We start from the raw sequence: 18,515 nt of genomic DNA on the forward strand, positions 1-18,515 counted from the left end.
GGATAAAGATCCATTCCGAACCAAGAAAGAGGATAAGGAGGTTTTGGGACCCGAAGTCTCATACCTAACTATCATCGGTGCACTAATGTACCTTGCAAATTGCACAAGGCCAGACATTGCATTCGTAGTGAACTTGTTGGCAAGGTACAGTGCCGCCCCCACCAGAAGACATTGGGTTGGCGTGAAAACCATCCTCAGGTACCTACAAGGTACTCAAGACCTTGGATTATGGTATTCGAGAAAGGGGGTTTCCACTATGGTGGGTTATGTTGATGCTGGCTATATGTCTGACCCGCATAATGCCACATCACAGACTGGTTTTGTGTTTCTCTGTGGTGGTGCAGCCATCTCCTGGCAGTCTACAAAGCAGACCCTGATTGCCACATCAACCAACCACTCAGAGATAATTTCCCTCTATGAGGCCGCACGTGAGTGTGTTTGGCTCCGTCGAATGATTGAGTACATCCAGAAGTCATGTGGTATGAATGCTGTTGATACCCCCACTGTTATCTACGAAGATAATGCGGCTTGTGTTGCACAGATGTACATGGGCTATGTTAAGAGCAATCTCACGAAGCATATTGCTCCTAAATTTTTCGGGCCCCATGAGCTCCAGAAGAGCGGGGAGATAAAGGTCCTGCAAGCTAAGTCATGTGACAATCTGTCAGACTTGTTCACAAAGTCTCTGCCTGCTTCTAGTTTTCGTAAGTGTGTCCGTGGAATTGGTATGAGACGACTTAGAGAGTTGCAGGGTTCAGGGGGAGACCAGCCCTGAAATTACAGCCCATAATCGTGGTCCCGAAGATCACGGGTCGGTGCCGAAGAACCGACGCAACATCAACTGTTGTACTCTTTTTCCCTTGATGAGTTTTTCCCACTGGGTTTTTAACGAGGCAACAGGTGCAATATAAGCGGAACATGTGATGTACTCTTTTCTCCTACCCTTTTTTTTCCTACTGGGTTTTTGGGGGAGTTTTTAGCGAGGCATACACATGACATTCAATTGGCCAAGGGGGAGTGTTATGAATCAAAGTCTAAGTTACAGTATATGAACAAAGAGACTTTGATGGTGGCCAATTAAATGAAGAGGGGGAGGAGAATTCAACTAGTTCACACACTGTAAAACATTTGTATCCATATGTACCTCTTCCTATAAATAGGAGGTCATTGTCATGAGCTGGAACACTTTGGAAATCAAGCAGTGAATACAGAAACTCTTCCTCTCCACTCTGTGTCATCTTGCGTCTCTCTGTGTGCTTGTGAGATTGTGCAAGAGCTGATTTCTAACAATGCTACTGTGTTAGGTGTAGCGCTTATTCTACACCCAATAATCAGGTTACTGACCGAACTGACTAGAAATTACTAAACTGTGTTAGTGAATTAATGAACCACTTTCAATAAAATGGTGCACACACAGACGGCACGCACGCCCCGGCTCAAGGTGCAGCTGCGCGTGTGTACGCATGGCACTGCCAAGCTGGATTATACCACTAGCAGCTAGCTAGTAGCAGCGGCTGCCTGCAGCAGGAGGGAGCCTTCCCTTGCTTTAAATAATAAATACCAACGCCAGAGACCTGCAGGTGCAGCCCAGCTGATCGAGCTGCCTGCTTGGCTGGCGGCTGGCCTCTACGAGTGTCTCCTCGACGACGCGCGTGCGCATCGCGTCCACCACAGGACAGGACGCACGCGCGGCCGTGCCCATATATCTATCAATCGAGAGCGAGATGCTCCCATCCCGTCCTGTGCTGGACGGACTGCGGCCACTGATCACCTAGCTGGTACTCTTGTCCATCGATCTATCGACTCGTTGAATGAGCTAAAATTTAATTAAAATTTAAAAAAATTAGTTAAGTTACGAGTGCTAGTTGATGCTAAAATTTAACACTCAACGATCTTTAATATCTCCAAACATACCCTTACTCCATGTATGATTATTGCCACTATTTTATGGTTACAAATAATAATTAATGTGATGTACGTGTATATGCATAGCAGGATCATGCATGTGTTGTGTATACACACGCCCAGGCAACACACACATATAGCCATATAGAGCTACTGTTGCAGAAGCAAAACGTACTGGCTAGCAGCTAATGCAGCATGTTAGTGCAACAGTGTCTCAGAACTCAGATGCGCGTGTATAGTACATGCATGTAGAGACTGCAGGTAGTCCTCGTTTAATTTGCAAGATTCGAATTTGAAAATAATCAACGTCGTCGTTAGTCCTAATATAATACTCCTACCATACCAACAATTATGAAGCAGTCTCTTGCATTGTGATGTTCTTACAAAGTACTCTAAATTAAATTACAGCGTGCCGGTCGGGAGTGATCGATGCTAGCTCTTACAAAGTAGAGTAATTAAGCTCGCAGAGATCGATCGAAACAATGCTCGTGTAAATAATTAAGGTAGCAAATAAAAAGGTGAATTACTAACACAAGCACTGCAGCTGCAAACCCAACCAAAACGTAACTTGAGTACTAGCTAGCTAGCTCAAGAAGAGGAGCTTGATGACTCGAACGTGGAGACCCTCCGGCGCTTGTTGAGGAGCGACGCCCTCGGCGCGAACTCGAGCGCGGAGCTGGCCTTGTCCAGCACGGACTGGAGCGCCTGGCGCACGGACTCGGCGAGCCCGCCCACGTCGCCGGCCGGCGGCGGCGACATGAGGAAGGTCAGTAGGACGCGGCCGCCCAGCGTGGTGACCTCGGACCCGACGACCCTCAGCCTCAGCGGCCGCAGCGCGCTCTTGACGTCGGCGAACACGTCGGCGCCTTCGGCGCAGCTGAGCGTGGCCTTTACGAGGAGGCCGCCGCCGTGGGACGGTGGCGGGGACGCCACCGCCGCGTCCGGGGCCGGCACCAGCTCGACGGCGACGTCGTCCGCGTCGGCCGGGACGGCGCAGTGGCTCCTGATGCGCGCCGCGCTGGTCTTGAGCTTCTTGACGTGCGTTATGACCTCGGCGAGCAGCGCGGCCTTGTCCATCTGCAGCAAAGCATTTGGCCCAGGTAGAAGAATATAATTAGGCCTTGTTCCGTGGTCCGTTCACCCTGGGCCGAGGGCCGGATACCACCAATAGGCGGGCCTTTCCTGGACTGGGGTGTCACCCCCTCGCCGGCCGGCCGGAAACCGCGGCAGCCGGAGCGCCGGTGCAACGACGCACCCGCGCCTAGTACAGACTAGCTACACGAAGGGTGCCGGGAGGAGGAAGAAGAACTGACCTTGTCGGTGCAGGGAACCATGGTCCGGAGCGTGGCGAGGTGCGCGTTGATCCTCTCCCGCCGCCGCCGCTCCGCCTCGCTGTGGCTCTTGAGCGCCATCGCCGCCTTCTCGGACCGGTGGTCTCCCTTCCGCTTCGGCGCCTCCAGCAGCAGCTCCGTGGAGGCGGCGGCAGCGCCGTCCACCTCCTCCGCTCCGCCGCCGTCCAATGGGACATGCGACGTCGACGCGCCCACCAGCTGGCCAAGTCCATACTCATCGTATCCATGGCCGCTGAAACCGCCGTAGAACCCGTCGAAGAGCTCCGTGTCACCAAAGGGTACAGAGTCCATGCCGTCGTCAACACCTTCCAGCAGAGCGACGGCACAAGAACATAACAGTTCAGCTGCAACGCTGGACCAACTTTTGCCGGCGAAGAAAAATGCAGCAGTGTGCCAGGAACTTGACGAACTCAGAAGTCAGAGCAGTTTGCACACAGGCTTCTTGAGCTGACACGCCGCAGGACAGGAGAAGGCGATCAGGATATAAAGAAGAAGCCCCCTGTTTCCTCGATCGCAATCCCAACAACGCACTGCAAGAGCGGTTGCTGCTTGTTCCAACTCCCAAGGGATCGATCAGCACGGACAAGACAGCTCCCGCACCCAAGAACTTGCGGTCCGGTCACAAGAGGAGCCAAGAACACGCGACAGGATCGGAGGGAGCCAAGCCCAAGCACCCACCCCTGTTCCCCAAGGCCTCGCAAGCTCCGGCAAGGAACGGCGGCGAGACAGACAGGGAGGCAAGGCAAGGCAAGCGGCGGCGAGACCAACGCCCTGGTTCCCGATCGAGGACACGGCCCGGACACGAGCCCTCCTCTTCTCCCGAGGCCGCCGCCCCGGCAAGGCAGGGACCGTGGGTGGGAATCAGGCAGGCTCACGACGAGATCACACGAAAAGCAGAGCCATGTCGTCGTGGCGGCTACTAGACCGAGGAGCTTGTTGGAGAAGTGGACGAAGAGCACCGAGGAAAGAGGAAGGAGAGGGAGACACGAGGCAGGCGCTCAGGTGCCTGGAGGCCGGTTCGGGGGGCAGGACCAGAAGGGGAGCCTCACGCGCCGCAGCTTCCTCTGCTCCGACTCCGCCTTGCCGCCGGCGGTGCCGGCCCGCCGCGCCCAGCCGCCGCGTTGCAGATCCATTGGTGCCTTGGGTGAGCTCCCGCTGCAGAGCATCATCTAGTGGAGGGAGCGTTTCATCTTTATGAAAGGGATCATCTTCTTCTCCACGCCGTTGCGGGTGATGTGCTCAGGCCTTCACGGCTGTCGACCTCTGAGCTTCCTCCCCTCGGTTTGATTCCTGGTGGTTGGTGTTGCGGCTTTCAAGAGCTTCTTCTACTCTGCGAGGAGAGGACAAGGCAAACTTGAGCTCTCCGAATGCTCTACACCTGGGCTGGAGGAGGAAGACGACTGGCTCTAGCAACCTGGGCTGTGAGTGGAAGGGTTTGAGAGCGAGGGAGAATATATGTAACTTGTGCGTGTTGTAACTTGTGCGTGTTCTTGTCTGATTTGAGATGGTTTTTCCCTGCGATTGACGTAGAGGATAAGGATTTGCTGCATACTCAGTTTTCTATGTTGCTTGCTGGGCTTGCTTTTGGTTTGTGCTTGCTTGGCTCCTTGCACTTCGTTTGGATTTCCTTTTTCTGTCCTGATAGTGCCACAAGAATTTCTTCATGTACAGCTGCCTTGACGGTTACTGCACCATTTCTTTAATTTTCTCTAGACAACAAGTATCCAAACTGCTGCTGATCGATCATTAGGTCCTCGTAATCTGATGTCAGAGCTGTTGAGCTAACGCAACTGGTGCAAGGACTCACTCAAGGACAGCACAACAGCATGGATGATCGATGTAACGTCTGGAACCAATGACAAGATGAGGTAGTTTGTATCCGGAATTTCTACGCTTTAGAGCATCTCTAGCAATTCCCCGATAAACACTCCCCAATAAGATGTTATTGGGATATACCAGTACCATTTTCATGGATTATTGGGAGGGATACTTTTACAATCTCCCAATAATCTTGTCACAATACAACTAATATATTGAGCGAGAATGAGCTTTCCCTTTATTTGAGGGGAGTTGGGGTGAAATATTGGGACAACCTAATAGTTATTGGTGATTGGTGAAAATGAGATATATTAGGACCTGAAGCACACCCTTTTCTCAATAATAGGAGTTTATTGAGGAATGGGGACTGCTGGAGTCTAAAGCTTCTACCCAATATCGTCAAAGTTTTGAGTTCCAACGGTCCAGTTTTACAGAGAAGTTCACCATAACATTCACAAGTTTACACGGTGACATGATCTGATTCATGATGGATACCTTACTTGGGTAAGCCATTATATTCTTACATCGAAGTAGGAAAAAAAAGGAACATAAGTTCAGCCAGGTCCCTGTATTGATCTACAATACTTTGGGAGTTTCATGTAACTGCCGGATTTTTTGAATGCCCTACACGTATTAATTAATTAATTAATTTGTTTATTGTGATGCCAAGTTGCCAACATATCTCGGGGCACCTTGATGTTGCCATTTCAACCATCCTCTTTGGCTCTATATAAGCTATGGCATGAAGTGTCCTACATACGATTCTGCTTCTCAAGTCGTCTACATATAAGCTTATAAATAATTCATGGCATGACGTTTGGGTTGGATGACTTCAATCTTTTATATTGGCCAATAAGTTCATGGATGCCAACACCTGTCCTTGAATTTAAAATTAAATAAACAGAAATGCTATCAACCTATTCTTTTTGTTTGACTTGTAACCCCCCAACAAGCCTGATTATATAAGTATTGCAGCATGGTTGACAACTCCTTTTAAGTTAATATGCATGAACCTTACCAGACAAGAACTACCGAAACAAATCACAGAGCAAAACACTGCCAAATGATTTGATGCTGGGACACATCACACATCAGAAATATTCAGAATTGGATGTCAATATTTATTAAATTTAAAAGGCGGCAAATCAGTCGCCATCTTTGAAGAGTTCAATATTGAAGGCTCTGATGAGGTGACCCTCTAGATTAGGTACTTTAGTGACAAAAGCATTTAGATGTTGCCTGATTGTTATCTTTAATAGATACCTGTTCCCTCTATCCGAAGGAAGCAAGAGACCAAGAGTGGTTTGCTAGACAACTCAAAGGTGAGAGCAACAAGACTTAGCTAATTACTTCAGGGGGGCCAATGAGGAACTAGGGACAATCTTGAACACCTGGAGCTTAGAGAGCCTTGCGTTTTTTAATTAGATAATTCGAACATCTCTGTATTGAATTAAATTTTGCACTTTGATTAACTACAAGTAGTCAAGTTTTTTCCTATTAAACTAAGGGGGCGTAGTACTTAGTCTCTTTGTAGCGAGATTTGTTTCAGTAAGAAATCTTGCTTTTCTGATGACCAAGCGATTGTTCACTATGTCTTGCAATGAACGTTTTGAGAGGGAGGGGGGGGGCTATCTTACAATGAGAACTTTGAGAAAAAAAAAACTAAATACGCTCTGACGTCTTGCACATGCTAGCGTGATATGTTAGAAATTCTAGGAACATCTAGGAGTAGATCGAGTGGGTGTTAACTTTACAGAGGGAAAAACCTTGCCGATTTCCATGACTTGTGGAAGTCGAAATCCGTCGGGGTAGTGGAAGCAGTGACGGCGACGAGCTGCGACGATCGGTATGGTGGTCGCTGCGAGTTGCCGGCGTCGTACAGGATGACGGCGGCGGAGCCGTGGACCAGCCGGAGAGGTTCAAGGTCGAGGGCGTTGGCGACGTGGCGCAGGGGCGGGGGCGGCGTTGCGGTGGTGACGGCTCTCCGGCGATGGTGTGGTGGTGCTTCCTGCCGCTGTCAGCCCTCCCTCTCGATCAGTCTAGGGTTTGAAGTGGGGAACGGTGGCGGCGGCGACGAACCTCGTACCACGAGCTGCCAGTCCCCACCTCCTCTTTATAGGGCTACGTGACGGGGGGCCCACCAGCCTCTTCTAGGGCTGGGCGCCCCTGATCAGGGCGCGAGTAAAGGGCCCAGACATGGCCGTTGAGCCAAGTCTGGTGGAGATCAACCTAACATTCTCCCCCTTGATCTCCTCTTATACTTTCAACTTTATATCTTTTACTTCTTTTCATATTTCATCACAGATTAATGCATAGAGCAGTTTCATCGTCACGGTCGGTTGCCGATAGATTCAACAGCTACAATACATGTCTCTGTTCTGAAATAGATACTTTAACTTTTGGGGCCCTTTATTGTCCGGAAAATATAGGCTATACCATAAATCCATGTCGACTGTGTGTTCTCTGTTCACACTGGGCGGCAAGCCTTTAATAAATGGATCCACAAACACATGTCTGTCATTCTTTTACTCAATGCATTTCAACATAGTTTCGGATTTTCTTCTTTACAACGTATAACTTTGTGTCAATGTGTTTGGCACCACACTTGACTCATTGTCATAGGAGCAAACTATTTAAATGGTTATCGTTGTTGTCAACCATTATCAAACTCCGGGTACAGGTTCCTTTAACCATTTTGCCTGTCCCTCGGCCTCGTATCATGCTATACCATGTCTTTGCATCACATTGATGTTAATTGTTTTATTTTGGAGATTTTCCACACAAAAACTCCAAGTGTGAAAATTAGCGACAATTGTGGATTTCGCTACATATTTCACAAACTCTACTTTTGTACTCATAACCCTTTGAGAGCACTAGTTATTTCTTTCTTAGCATGATGCCGATATTCTCAATTTCATTCCAGTGATCTATATCTGGATTGAACTTTTGCCAAAATGACCCGGATACAAGAAATATGTCAGGGTAAATTCTTTACTTGCGCGCTCATAAAGCTTCCAACAGCTGAAGCATATGGAACTATTTCCATCTCACATTGGCTCCTGAAACACTAAAGTTCCCAAAACTATTACCCTTGACAATAGGAACATGCGTAGGTTTACTCATATGCATACTTCATCTCTTTAAAATCTTTTCTAAGTATGCCTTTGTTGTAACCATAATACCCCTTTCCTTTTATCTCGATGAGTTTCAATTCTTAGAACGAAAACCAAACACCGAGATCAAAAACTTGAGGACAAGAATTCTTTATCTGAAATAGCATATTAACACCACCACTAGTGGGTAGGGTGTTATCTTTAAGTTGTGGAAATAAAATTTCTCATTCTTTAACTTTCTTTAAAACTATTGTCCTCCTCAATCTTTTTAAACCCAAATTTTCTTACTATTTTTATGAACTTTAGACACCACTACCTCAAGGCTTTAAATGGGTTTCTTCTTGTGGTATCTCATATATTTTTTCTTTCCATAACAAAACGTCAAAACATTTCTTCTTTTTGTGTGAAACTTTTGTCACAAGCCTTGCGTTATATCTTTCACCATTCCCTCTAGAGTCACATTTATCTTTGTAGGTCCATTACAACCTACTGTGATGACTCTTTTAGGAATCGTTTTCCTTTTCCATGGACTTAGCCCATAGAATTCTCGTGACTTCTTCAAATGAGGTGGAATCAACATCCATTTCTTTTCTTGGCACATTGTTTTCTATATGTGGCTGTTGTTGCTCTTTGCCAAAAGGCAATGGACTCTATAGGCTCTTGCATAACAAGACCCTTATTTACATTATTCATCTTCTTTAAAAAGCTAACAATAGGTGTTGTATACAACATCAACAAGTATGAGAAACTTATTGCTCCTGAATCATCGAAGTGGACACGCATTCCTACTTCTCTTCAAGGCTTAGGTCTCTACATACCATGCTCCACCAGATTATTCCATCTTATGTAAAGATGACATATCAGTAAATCTCTTATTTGGGTTCTATCTATTAAAGACTTTATATATGCTCTGAAGCACCGTCTTACTATCTTTGAGGGTTGTCCAGTATGAATACTGGCTAACTCGCTATCTTCCTTTTGGAACTGTAAAAAGTGTCCTGGAATTTAGCTATTTCTTTACATAGGGGTATCAATATAGTGACCGTTGTACTCCCCCTGGCGGTCACATATGAATATAATGACCGTTGTACTCCCCCTGGTGGTCACATTTATCTTTGATAGATCAACTTTTGCTTTCAATGCATAGTACGCATCATAAAGTGCAGGGAAGTATCTTTCTTAACTGCTTCATATTTCTCCCCCTCGAAATGTGGCATAAATTTTTCTGCCACAATTTCAAAATCTATTCATAACTCTTGTGAATGAGGGAACTTTTATTACTTCATCCACATGATTACGTCATGCAGGACAAAGTAATTTCTCAATTCGTATGGAAGTACTTTTTCCACATTTCACTTCGAAAACTCAACAGAGTCCTTTATGACCAGTAATTTAGCGAGTCATGCTCGCGTATCATCCTTATCTTGAGGTTCGCATGTAACTTTCCATTCTTCTTATACTCATTAAGTGCTTAATCACTGTGACACAATAGAAGTGCCCGATCAATTTTAGAATAGCATAAGAGCTACTCCAAAAGTTCTCTCCCAGTATGGGATGCACCAAAAGCACATGAGTTATCACAACTTTCCCCACCATGTTGGACAAAAACTATGCCAATTTTAACCGCAATGCGGGTATTATCCCATACTTTTCCTGGGCATAAATGCCAAGATTAAATCGTGTTCAATCATTAATTCAGAAATTAATCCGAATATTCCATAACACACATGCTTAGTCTGACGTTGGTCAAATTAACCGTGCATGCCTTATTACATCTCTGACTGAACTCAAAATAAATTCTTTTTGATAGAAAGTACATAAGAGACATTTCTCAAATTGAACTCTTATTACTCTATCTTCTTTTCTTGGATCAATATCCATGAGTACTTTTTCTTTTAAGCCATTCTTTTACAGAGAATACATTTTCTGATGCAATGACTTTCTTTCTTTCTTTCTGAGTCACAAGTACCCAGTTCATTTTCTTTTATCCCTTCAAGAAGGACTACATGCAAAACTTTGTCTGAAAAGACTATAATCACAACTTTAAGTTCTATTCTATATCACCGTTGGGCAGAAACAGAATCAATGTATGGAAAACACAATTAACTTTGAAACCATATATCTATTCCTCAAAATTAAATTCTTCCGATGGTTCAAATTTAATTAGAGGATGATTAACTTTATTGCAGCGGAAACAAGAAAATACATTTCTTTACTTTAACCGCAGTTCTTTATGTATTCTCTCAAAAAGGTCACTTTGATGCAATATTTACAAAAGACTTTAAACTTTAAGCTATGACTCATAAAATTATAATATTGTTATCATCAACGTTGGTCAGAAAATAACAATACTATAATTAACTTTAAAAATCTCTTCTTTGAGAGCTTTCTTTATGGCTCCCGTTGTTAAGACAAACCAATGCTCAACTTTGATATTTTAAATGGCGAAATGATGCCAAAACTTAACTTTAACTTAAGACACCATAAGCTTTTCTGAGGCTTTAAACTTCAAATGTGTCTTTAACCCACAGGGAAAAAACTCATTTAATAGTTTTATACTATTCTTTTAATTAAATCTTCTCGTTGGTTCTGACTTAATTGAAACATAACATCATTGTAGCAGCGGAAAGCATTTTCTTTATAAACACAATACTTTGTGCTTAGTTTATCTCTAAACAATTTATCTCGTTGGTTCAAAATTGAATGGAGGTAAAACTTACTCAAAGTAGGCTCTTTAATCATGCTCTTAAAATTTAATTGTCCCGTTGGTTCGAATTAAATTGAAGGAGCAACCATTTAAACTTTGCAGCGGAAACATGTAGGAATTTCTATTTTCAGAAACAATACTGTGAACGTTTATCTCTAAACAATATACACGTTGGTGCAAAATTGAATAGAGATCAAACTATAAACAAATGCATTAAAAAAACTATTGAAAATGCTTCTGAAAAAATAGAAAAACAATAAAAAAAGAAAATTGTGCATGCGGCCCAGCGCCGAAATTGGCCCGGCCCATGCCGGCGTGCGGGGCGCCCCCGCGCCCCAGGCCGCAGCGTGGGCCTGGGCCGGGAAAGCGGCGCCCGCTCAGCCCCCTCTTGGGTCGAATTCGGCCCGACCGGTGCCGGCCGCTCCTGGCCGTCGGATCTTGATCCGACGGCTGTCCGTGTTCCCCGCGAGAACAAAACCGGCGGCCGGCCCTCCCCTTGAAACCCTAGCGCCATTTCCTTCTCCTCCTTTCTCTCTCATGCGTGCGGTGGCGGCCTCAGAAGGTGACGGCCATGGCGACCGCGGGAAGGAGATGAGGCGGCGCCGCCGCAGCTTGCTCGCCGGCTCGCGCGCTCGCTGTTGGGTGAGCGCGCCACCGTCGAGCTCGCCGTTGACAGCACCTCGCTTTGGAGCCCGCGCGCGTGCGCCCCGGCGGCGAGCGGCGGCCTGTTCTTGACCGCACCCTGGCGAGCGGCGGCGCAAGACTTTCTCGCGCGACGGTAGCCGGTGGTAAGAGGCGCGCTGAGACCCAGGTGAGTCCGGCCGCCTATCTTTACTCTAGGGTTAGGGTTCAATTGTTTGCTTTTCTTTTTCGATTCGAAGATCGATTTAGTTTTCATTTCCTCTTTTCTTTCGATTCGCATTCGAATCCACACTCCCCATCTCGATCTATGCACTAGATCGGCTCTGGTACCAATGTTAGAAATTCTAGGAACATCTAGGAGTAGATCGAGTGGGTGTTAACTTTACATAGGGAAAAAACTTGCCGATTTCCATGACTTCGTGGAAGTCGAAATTCGTCGGGGCAGTGGAAGCAGTGGCGGCGACGAGCTGCGACGGTCGGTATGGTGGTCGCCGCGAGTTGCCGGCGTCGTACAGGATGACGGCGGCGGAGTCGTGGACGAGCCGGAGAGATTCAAGGTCGAGGGCGTTGGCGACGTGGCGCAGGGGCGGCGGCGTCGCGGTGGTGACGGCTCTCCGGCGATGGTGTGGTGGCGCTTACCGCCGCTGTCTGCCCTCCCTCTCGATCAGTCTAGGGTTTGAAGTGGGGAACGGTGGCGGCGGCGGCGAACCTCGTACCACGAGCTGTCAATCCCCACCTCCTCTTTATAGGGCTGCGCGATGATGGCCCACCAGCCTCTTCTAGGGCTGGGCGCCCCTGATCCGGGCGCGAGTCAAGGGCCCAGACATGGCCGTTGGGCCAAGTCTGGTGGAGATCAACCTGACATGATATTGATACACAAAAACTAATGATATGCAAAAGACACGGTGAAATAAAGCACCAATGCACTTCAACAAAAGGGGAATTCGGGTAAGAGCATAAAGCTAATACCATCACAATACTCGAGCAGTATAGATATAATATAAAACTATTCACTGGTTAGTCGTTGTGGACAACACTACATGCAACAAAACACAAGTGCTGGTTAAACATATCCAATAACTATCCATAAGGATGTTTCCATGAAGCTTCCAAAAGTTACTTGAACGATTCCTGCCTTTTTCATAACCTACTCTCTCCACAGATGGCGCTAAAAAACACTTTAAAAACTAGGCTGTTCCATAAAAGGTACCTTTAAAAACTAGGCTGTTCCATAAAAGGTACCTGTTTCCAAACCATACTTATGCCGATCAGAACTGAGAGGGATGCTAAACCACATATATGTGGAAGTGATATGCAGCTACAATCAACAAGAGAGTTATCATATTGTGTGATAGAGAAGCTCCAACCACTTCAAGATGAATGGGACAGGCATCTATTGCAGGGATCAAGACATAGATTGGTTTAGAGCATGGCATCTTCTTATAGTTGCCAAAAGTAAAAGTGATCAACGTCCACTTATGGCTCTCGATTCATGGACGACGAGAAAGATGCTTTTTTTTTTTGTTGCTTTATGCTTATGTTATTTCCATCCACAAATTGGTATTCCTGATGCGAAAGTGACAATCATAACCCACCTAAGCTTTTCTCAACAATTCTGGAGGATGCAACAGATTCCAAAACCAGAAATACGCTACACAGAATGCTTTATTTGATTTTATAAACATATTCATTCCCTAGTCTTTTCTATCTGAATCCGAGGTCTCAAGCATTCATTTAAACAAAAGAACTGAAATAGCTTTTTTATATATAATTTACTATGACATGAAGACCAGATTGCTGGCACCGTAGAGCACTTTCTATCGATCAATCAAACAGCTTCCCAGTATTTGGGAGTCCAAACCCATAGCAGACACTGGATCAGGCTGCTATCCACGCAGTCATCCATGATGACCAGAGCAGGTGAAAGGTGGGATGGCATGCAACTTCACATCAAGTTTTTTGATCTGACAGAATCACAGAAGTAATTACAAGTTGTTCTGCAACTCCACATTAAGTAAAAGAACTGCACAATAAACTTTCGAATATTTTCCCAAGATGTATATTCCTGGCTTGCAGTTTACAGTGTGATGTAACAGTACTACTGAACTGGAGTGCTCAGGCAGCTCCTGCCTGTCTGCGCATATAGATAGAAGTATCACTAACAGATCCTGACATGTTTATCCACATGATTGTACAGTCCACGCTTGCCAGATCTGTAAAATCACATAAAGATCAACTCCTTTGCTATGCTGATGGCTTTATCTCGACCAAGCAGCTTCTCAACAATGGCTAGGGAAAATTCTGTTGCAGTTCCTGGGGCTTGACTAGTGATAAGGTTACCGTCGACGACAACTCTATGATCACATGCACTCTGATCTGTGAGCAGGTGTGACATGGGTGGAAATGCTGTTGCCTTCTTGCCCTACATACAACAGCAGAGAGAATTCAGAGTTGGTACACCTTACAACCAGGGACAAAGCCAGGAAATTTTCACGTAGGATGTCAAATAGCAACAACTAATTATTCAGAGGTGCCAATAGAAATCTTTTACTATTTTTCATAAGGAATTTAGTGCAAAGTAGAAGAAAACATCAAGGATAAGGGTCCAGGGCTTCTCCTAGCCCCCAATCTCCATCCCTGCTTACAACTTTCTGTACATTGTACAATATCACCATTTCAATGAAACAATAGGTCTTCTGCACAGTTTTATGTATCAATGTGCATGGTACAGAACCAAGGATATATGACTAATTTGGAAAGTGCATGAATTCTGAGGCAGAGAAAAGTACCTTCAGTAAACCGTGGGGCTCAAGGACATGGGCAGGAGAGGCACATATTGCACCATATGGTTTATTTGATTCTGATTGTTTTTTGAGTAAGTCAACAAGTTTCTTTGTACTAGCAAACTTCTGAGCACCTTGCAGACCACCCTGTATACATATAAATCTCTAGTGTCAGTACAAGGCCCTTAAGAACTTTACCTGGGTAATAGAAAGTAACTCAACAGCTAAGTACCGGCATGACTATCAAATCAAATTGTATTTCAGAAGCTTCATCCAGCATCATATCAGCTATTAGATTAAACTTGTGACGACGGGTCACAATTTGTAACTTTTCCTCCACTGATGCAACAGTAACATTTACTCCTGCTCTACACAGCACATCTATCAAATTGATAGCTTCCATTTCCTCTGAGCCATTAGCAACTGGCACAAGAACCTGGAGGAGACATAATAAAGGAAAAAATCAGCAAATGTCAAACTAATTCAGGCTAATAAACAATATTGGAAAGCATGGGTATTCTATCAAAATATTAGCACGGGCGGCAGCCGGCAGCAGCCTAGGTGCTGCTGTTTGAAATATGACTATATTATCCTTTTAATGAATGGAAGAGCTCCTGCACATCTTTTTTAAAGAATCATATCAACAGTCTACCAAAGACTCAATTATCACCCATAACTGATAATGAACAACATTTGCAGGGCAGTAGATTTGCTACATTGTTAATGAGAAATATGTAGTCATAATTGAACGGAAACAAGGTTGCAGAGAACATGTGCACCATGTTTCGAGGGAGGCAGCAATAAGTTACTCCTATCACTATCAGAACCAGTGGAATAAAATTCCAACATAAGGAAGAATACCAGAAAGTAACCTAAATGAATGAGGTTAGCTTTTGTTTTGTTAAAAAATGGAGTTCATTTTCATTTCATACCTGAGGTGTATCACTGCACTTCCACTCAACTGAATTAAGCTCTTCTATGGTATATTCAACTCCATGGTGAGGACGCACATACTGAAAACAAGCCATTTAGATTAATGAAATATGCCAAAGAAAGAAAAATGGAAAACAACTGAATGAACCGCAATCGAATGTGCAGCAAAACCATCCCTACATAGTACATATATCACAAATCCTAATATATATTTATAGATAGTTGTTTCAGGGGAGTGGGAAAAAGGGTGTCACTAAGCCACAGCTGACAGCACTAACACAACTGCTTGATACCAATTTATCATAGGTGTAAATTAACAAAATTCAGCTTCCTTGTGAACAGTAATCATTAAGGCACGCAATCAGTGGAACCCTCATGTTCTTAACACAGCAAAGAGAAACAGAGGAGTTTCATGGCTTATAGCTTACCAAAGGCCCAGCAATCTCCTCCATCTTGTCTTTGCCATATAGACGCTCCACCAAAGCGAGAGCAAACTCAATTGTTGTTCCTGGACCCTGGCTGGTCGCAGCATTCCGGTCCACCACCACCCTTGAGTTCACAGGGATCACCTCTGCAGTGAACTTGTCCATGAATGATGGATAACAGCTTGCCTGCAAAACAAATTAAGCCACCAATTTCTCAGCATTGCACATATTTCCGAGCAAAACCAATGCACAGAATGTTGAACCATGTCGCACCTTTAAGCCTTTCAGCATTCCCCAATAAGCCAGCGTCACCGCGGGCGCAGCGCAGATGGCACCGTAGAGGCCCCCGCCCTCGGCATGGTTCTTGACCATCTTCTCGAGTGCTTTGCAATCTCTAAGGTTAACTGACCCCGGCATTCCTCCCTGCACCAAACTAACCATCAACACCAGAAGAGCAGGCCATAGTTGTTTCGTGCAAGAAAGGCGGTTAATTTGGAGTGTGTGTGTGTGTGTGTGGGTGGGGGGGGGGGGGGGGGCGGTGAGGAACGTCAACGCACCGGCAGGGCGATGAGGTCAAAGGCCTCGCCTTCGAGGTCGGCGACGAGCTTGACCCCGTAGGCGGCCTCCACGACGAGGCCATCGTCCCCCGGCGGGTCGGCGGTGGCGACGGTGACCCGCGCGCCGGCGCGGTTGAGGACGTCGGCGGTGGCCGCCGCCTCGATCGGCTCGGTGCCGGCGGCAACCGGCACCAGCACCCGCTTGGCCGTGTCGCCGCCCGAGGCGAAGGCGCGGGCGTGGAGCAGGCGGCGGGAAGCGGCGGCGGCGGCACGCCTCACCAACGAAGACGCGGCGGCGGCCATCCGGAACGGCGGGATTCTTGCCTTGCTCGCCGGGAAGATGGCTTAAGACTGGGAGGTGGGCTTGAGGGTCCGCCGCTTTGGCTTTCCTTCCCGAGAGATCAGGGCATCAGGCACAGGCAGGCTACTGGATTACGACTGGTTTGGTTCTTGGCTTGTTGCCGCTGCAGCCAGGGCCGTACCGGCAAATTCGAGGGCCCTGTGCGAAACAATGGACTTGGTCCTAGTGACCTAGTGTAGGATCACGAATACCAAGCGATAGCAGCCGGCAAGTGTGATAAGCGCGATGTGCTGTGTGAAAGCATAAATGTTAGAAGTCACACGTGTGACTGGCAATTAAATCATCACAAAAGGTCTAATAACTATTTTTTTGTTCCGGAATAATTTCTTTTATTGCTGGAACAATTGTTATTGTTTGAGCAACAAAATTTTTTTTCCAAAAAAATTTGTTTTAGCAACAAAGCATTGAGGGGCCTGGTTTATTAGGCCGATTTTAGGTTCAAAATATGGAATCCTGGAGAGGTTGTGGTGCTGTGATAGGTCCACTCGAGATCACACATCTGACCCGAGTAGCACCATGTAAAAGGAAGTGATAAGTGATACGCCTACAATGATTTATCTTTTAGGAGCAATTTGGGCCATATTTTGCTACAAATTGGATTAATAATTAACTAAATTAAAGTATTTACATGACTATATCTAATGTATATCTAATATTTTGGGGGCCCTTCAAATTCGGGGGCCCTGTGCGGTCGCACGGCCCGCACGTGCTTAGATACGGGCCTGGCTGCAGCGCCCGTAGCAGTGGCCAGTGGGACAAGGCCGCTGCGGATTTGCTTGGGCGCCGAGCAGCCGAGCTGAGTCAGGGGCGTCAGCTGTCAACAAGTCGTCGCCGTCGCCTCTCGTTGTTTGCTGGCGTAAACTATGCCCGAGTGGGGTTTGCGCCCCTCACTCACTTCATCAGCAGCCATTTCGCTTTCAGTAGTCTAGGAGTACGCGCCCTCTCTACTGTGGATGATGACAGACAGGGATGGCTGGTTGATAACTCTCTCTTTTTTTCGACGAACCATAACTGATTTTTTTTTTCGACGAACGAGACCTGAAAGTGTTGGAGATTTCTTTCAGAAGTTTATACGTTTATTTAAAGTACTGATTCCGAATGATTTTTTTGTCTGATCCAGGATTCCTCCGCTGTTCAGCAACAAATTAAACATGTTTGTTGGGCTAGTCCGATCCGATCCACTAAAGAGCTCAATGTCAGTTTCCCCCCTTTCTTTTTGATGAATTCAAGGGCGGCGTTTTGCTTTTGTTTTTGTTATTTTGCCATGTAATGACATGTTCATGGAAAAATTTGGTTTTCTTAGATGAGGCTCACAAGACAAGCCACGCATCAGTCGTGGCAGTTTAGAAGGATGTGTAAAGCTGGTAACTTTTTGCTCTCTCAACGTGCCCCGATCGACGCAAAACACAAATCATACACCTATCAGAAATTCAGAATCGGTGTAATATAAACCGCTCAAGATCCAAGACGATCCCATGACGCCGATCTAGCTAGCTAGCTCGCTGACGATCGATCGAGGAGCAGCGAGCACGAGATAAAGTTGATCTTGGTTTTCTTTTTGGATTTGTTCTTTTTTGTTTGGGTGGCGCGTGTGTGGCCGTGTGCGTGTGCGTTCAATGCAGATGCATGCAGGCGCAGGCTACGTGCACGCAGTGAATAGGCACGTAACGCGGCCGGTCGCGAGTAAATGCGGCGCACGCCGGCGCGGGCTGCTGTTTCATTGCTAGAGCCCAGCCAGCTGTGTGGTTGGTTTCTTGCTGTCCCCCCTCCCGTTCCCGGCAACCTGTATTCATTTTTATAAAGCCATTGTTTGGATTCATGTAATTAAAACCCTTCGCAAGTACAGTATATTTTAACCTTTTTTATTTCTTTTATGATGTTTTTTTGACCTTTAGTTCTATACAGTACTATGTACTACT

The 18,515-nt window shown here is 46.0% G+C and overlaps 2 protein-coding genes across 2 annotated transcripts; both read right to left on the reverse strand.

Moving 5' to 3' along the window:
* Positions 1–2,245: 2,245 nt before the first annotated feature.
* LOC120705588 (transcription factor bHLH30-like) lies at positions 2,246–4,828 on the reverse strand. The gene is made up of 2 exons (XM_039990017.1): positions 3,219–4,828; positions 2,246–2,982 (listed from the first exon to the last, which is right to left on the reverse strand). Exons 1-2 carry the CDS (start codon positions 3,546–3,548, stop codon positions 2,494–2,496), a joined length of 819 nt encoding a protein of 272 aa, XP_039845951.1. The 5' UTR covers positions 3,549–4,828; the 3' UTR covers positions 2,246–2,493.
* An 8,642-nt stretch (positions 4,829–13,470) lies between these two features.
* LOC120705589 (protein DJ-1 homolog A-like) lies at positions 13,471–16,700 on the reverse strand. Its single transcript, XM_039990018.1, has 7 exons — positions 16,236–16,700; positions 15,952–16,101; positions 15,682–15,864; positions 15,253–15,333; positions 14,553–14,756; positions 14,327–14,467; positions 13,471–13,959 (listed from the first exon to the last, which is right to left on the reverse strand). The coding sequence occupies exons 1-7, from the start codon at positions 16,536–16,538 to the stop codon at positions 13,759–13,761; spliced, it is 1,263 nt and encodes a 420-aa protein (XP_039845952.1). The 5' UTR covers positions 16,539–16,700; the 3' UTR covers positions 13,471–13,758.
* Positions 16,701–18,515: the final 1,815 nt, after the last annotated feature.

The sequence above is a fragment of the Panicum virgatum genome, chromosome 5K (assembly GCF_016808335.1).
Source record: "Panicum virgatum strain AP13 chromosome 5K, P.virgatum_v5, whole genome shotgun sequence".
Taxonomy (NCBI): Eukaryota; Viridiplantae; Streptophyta; class Magnoliopsida; order Poales; family Poaceae; genus Panicum; species Panicum virgatum.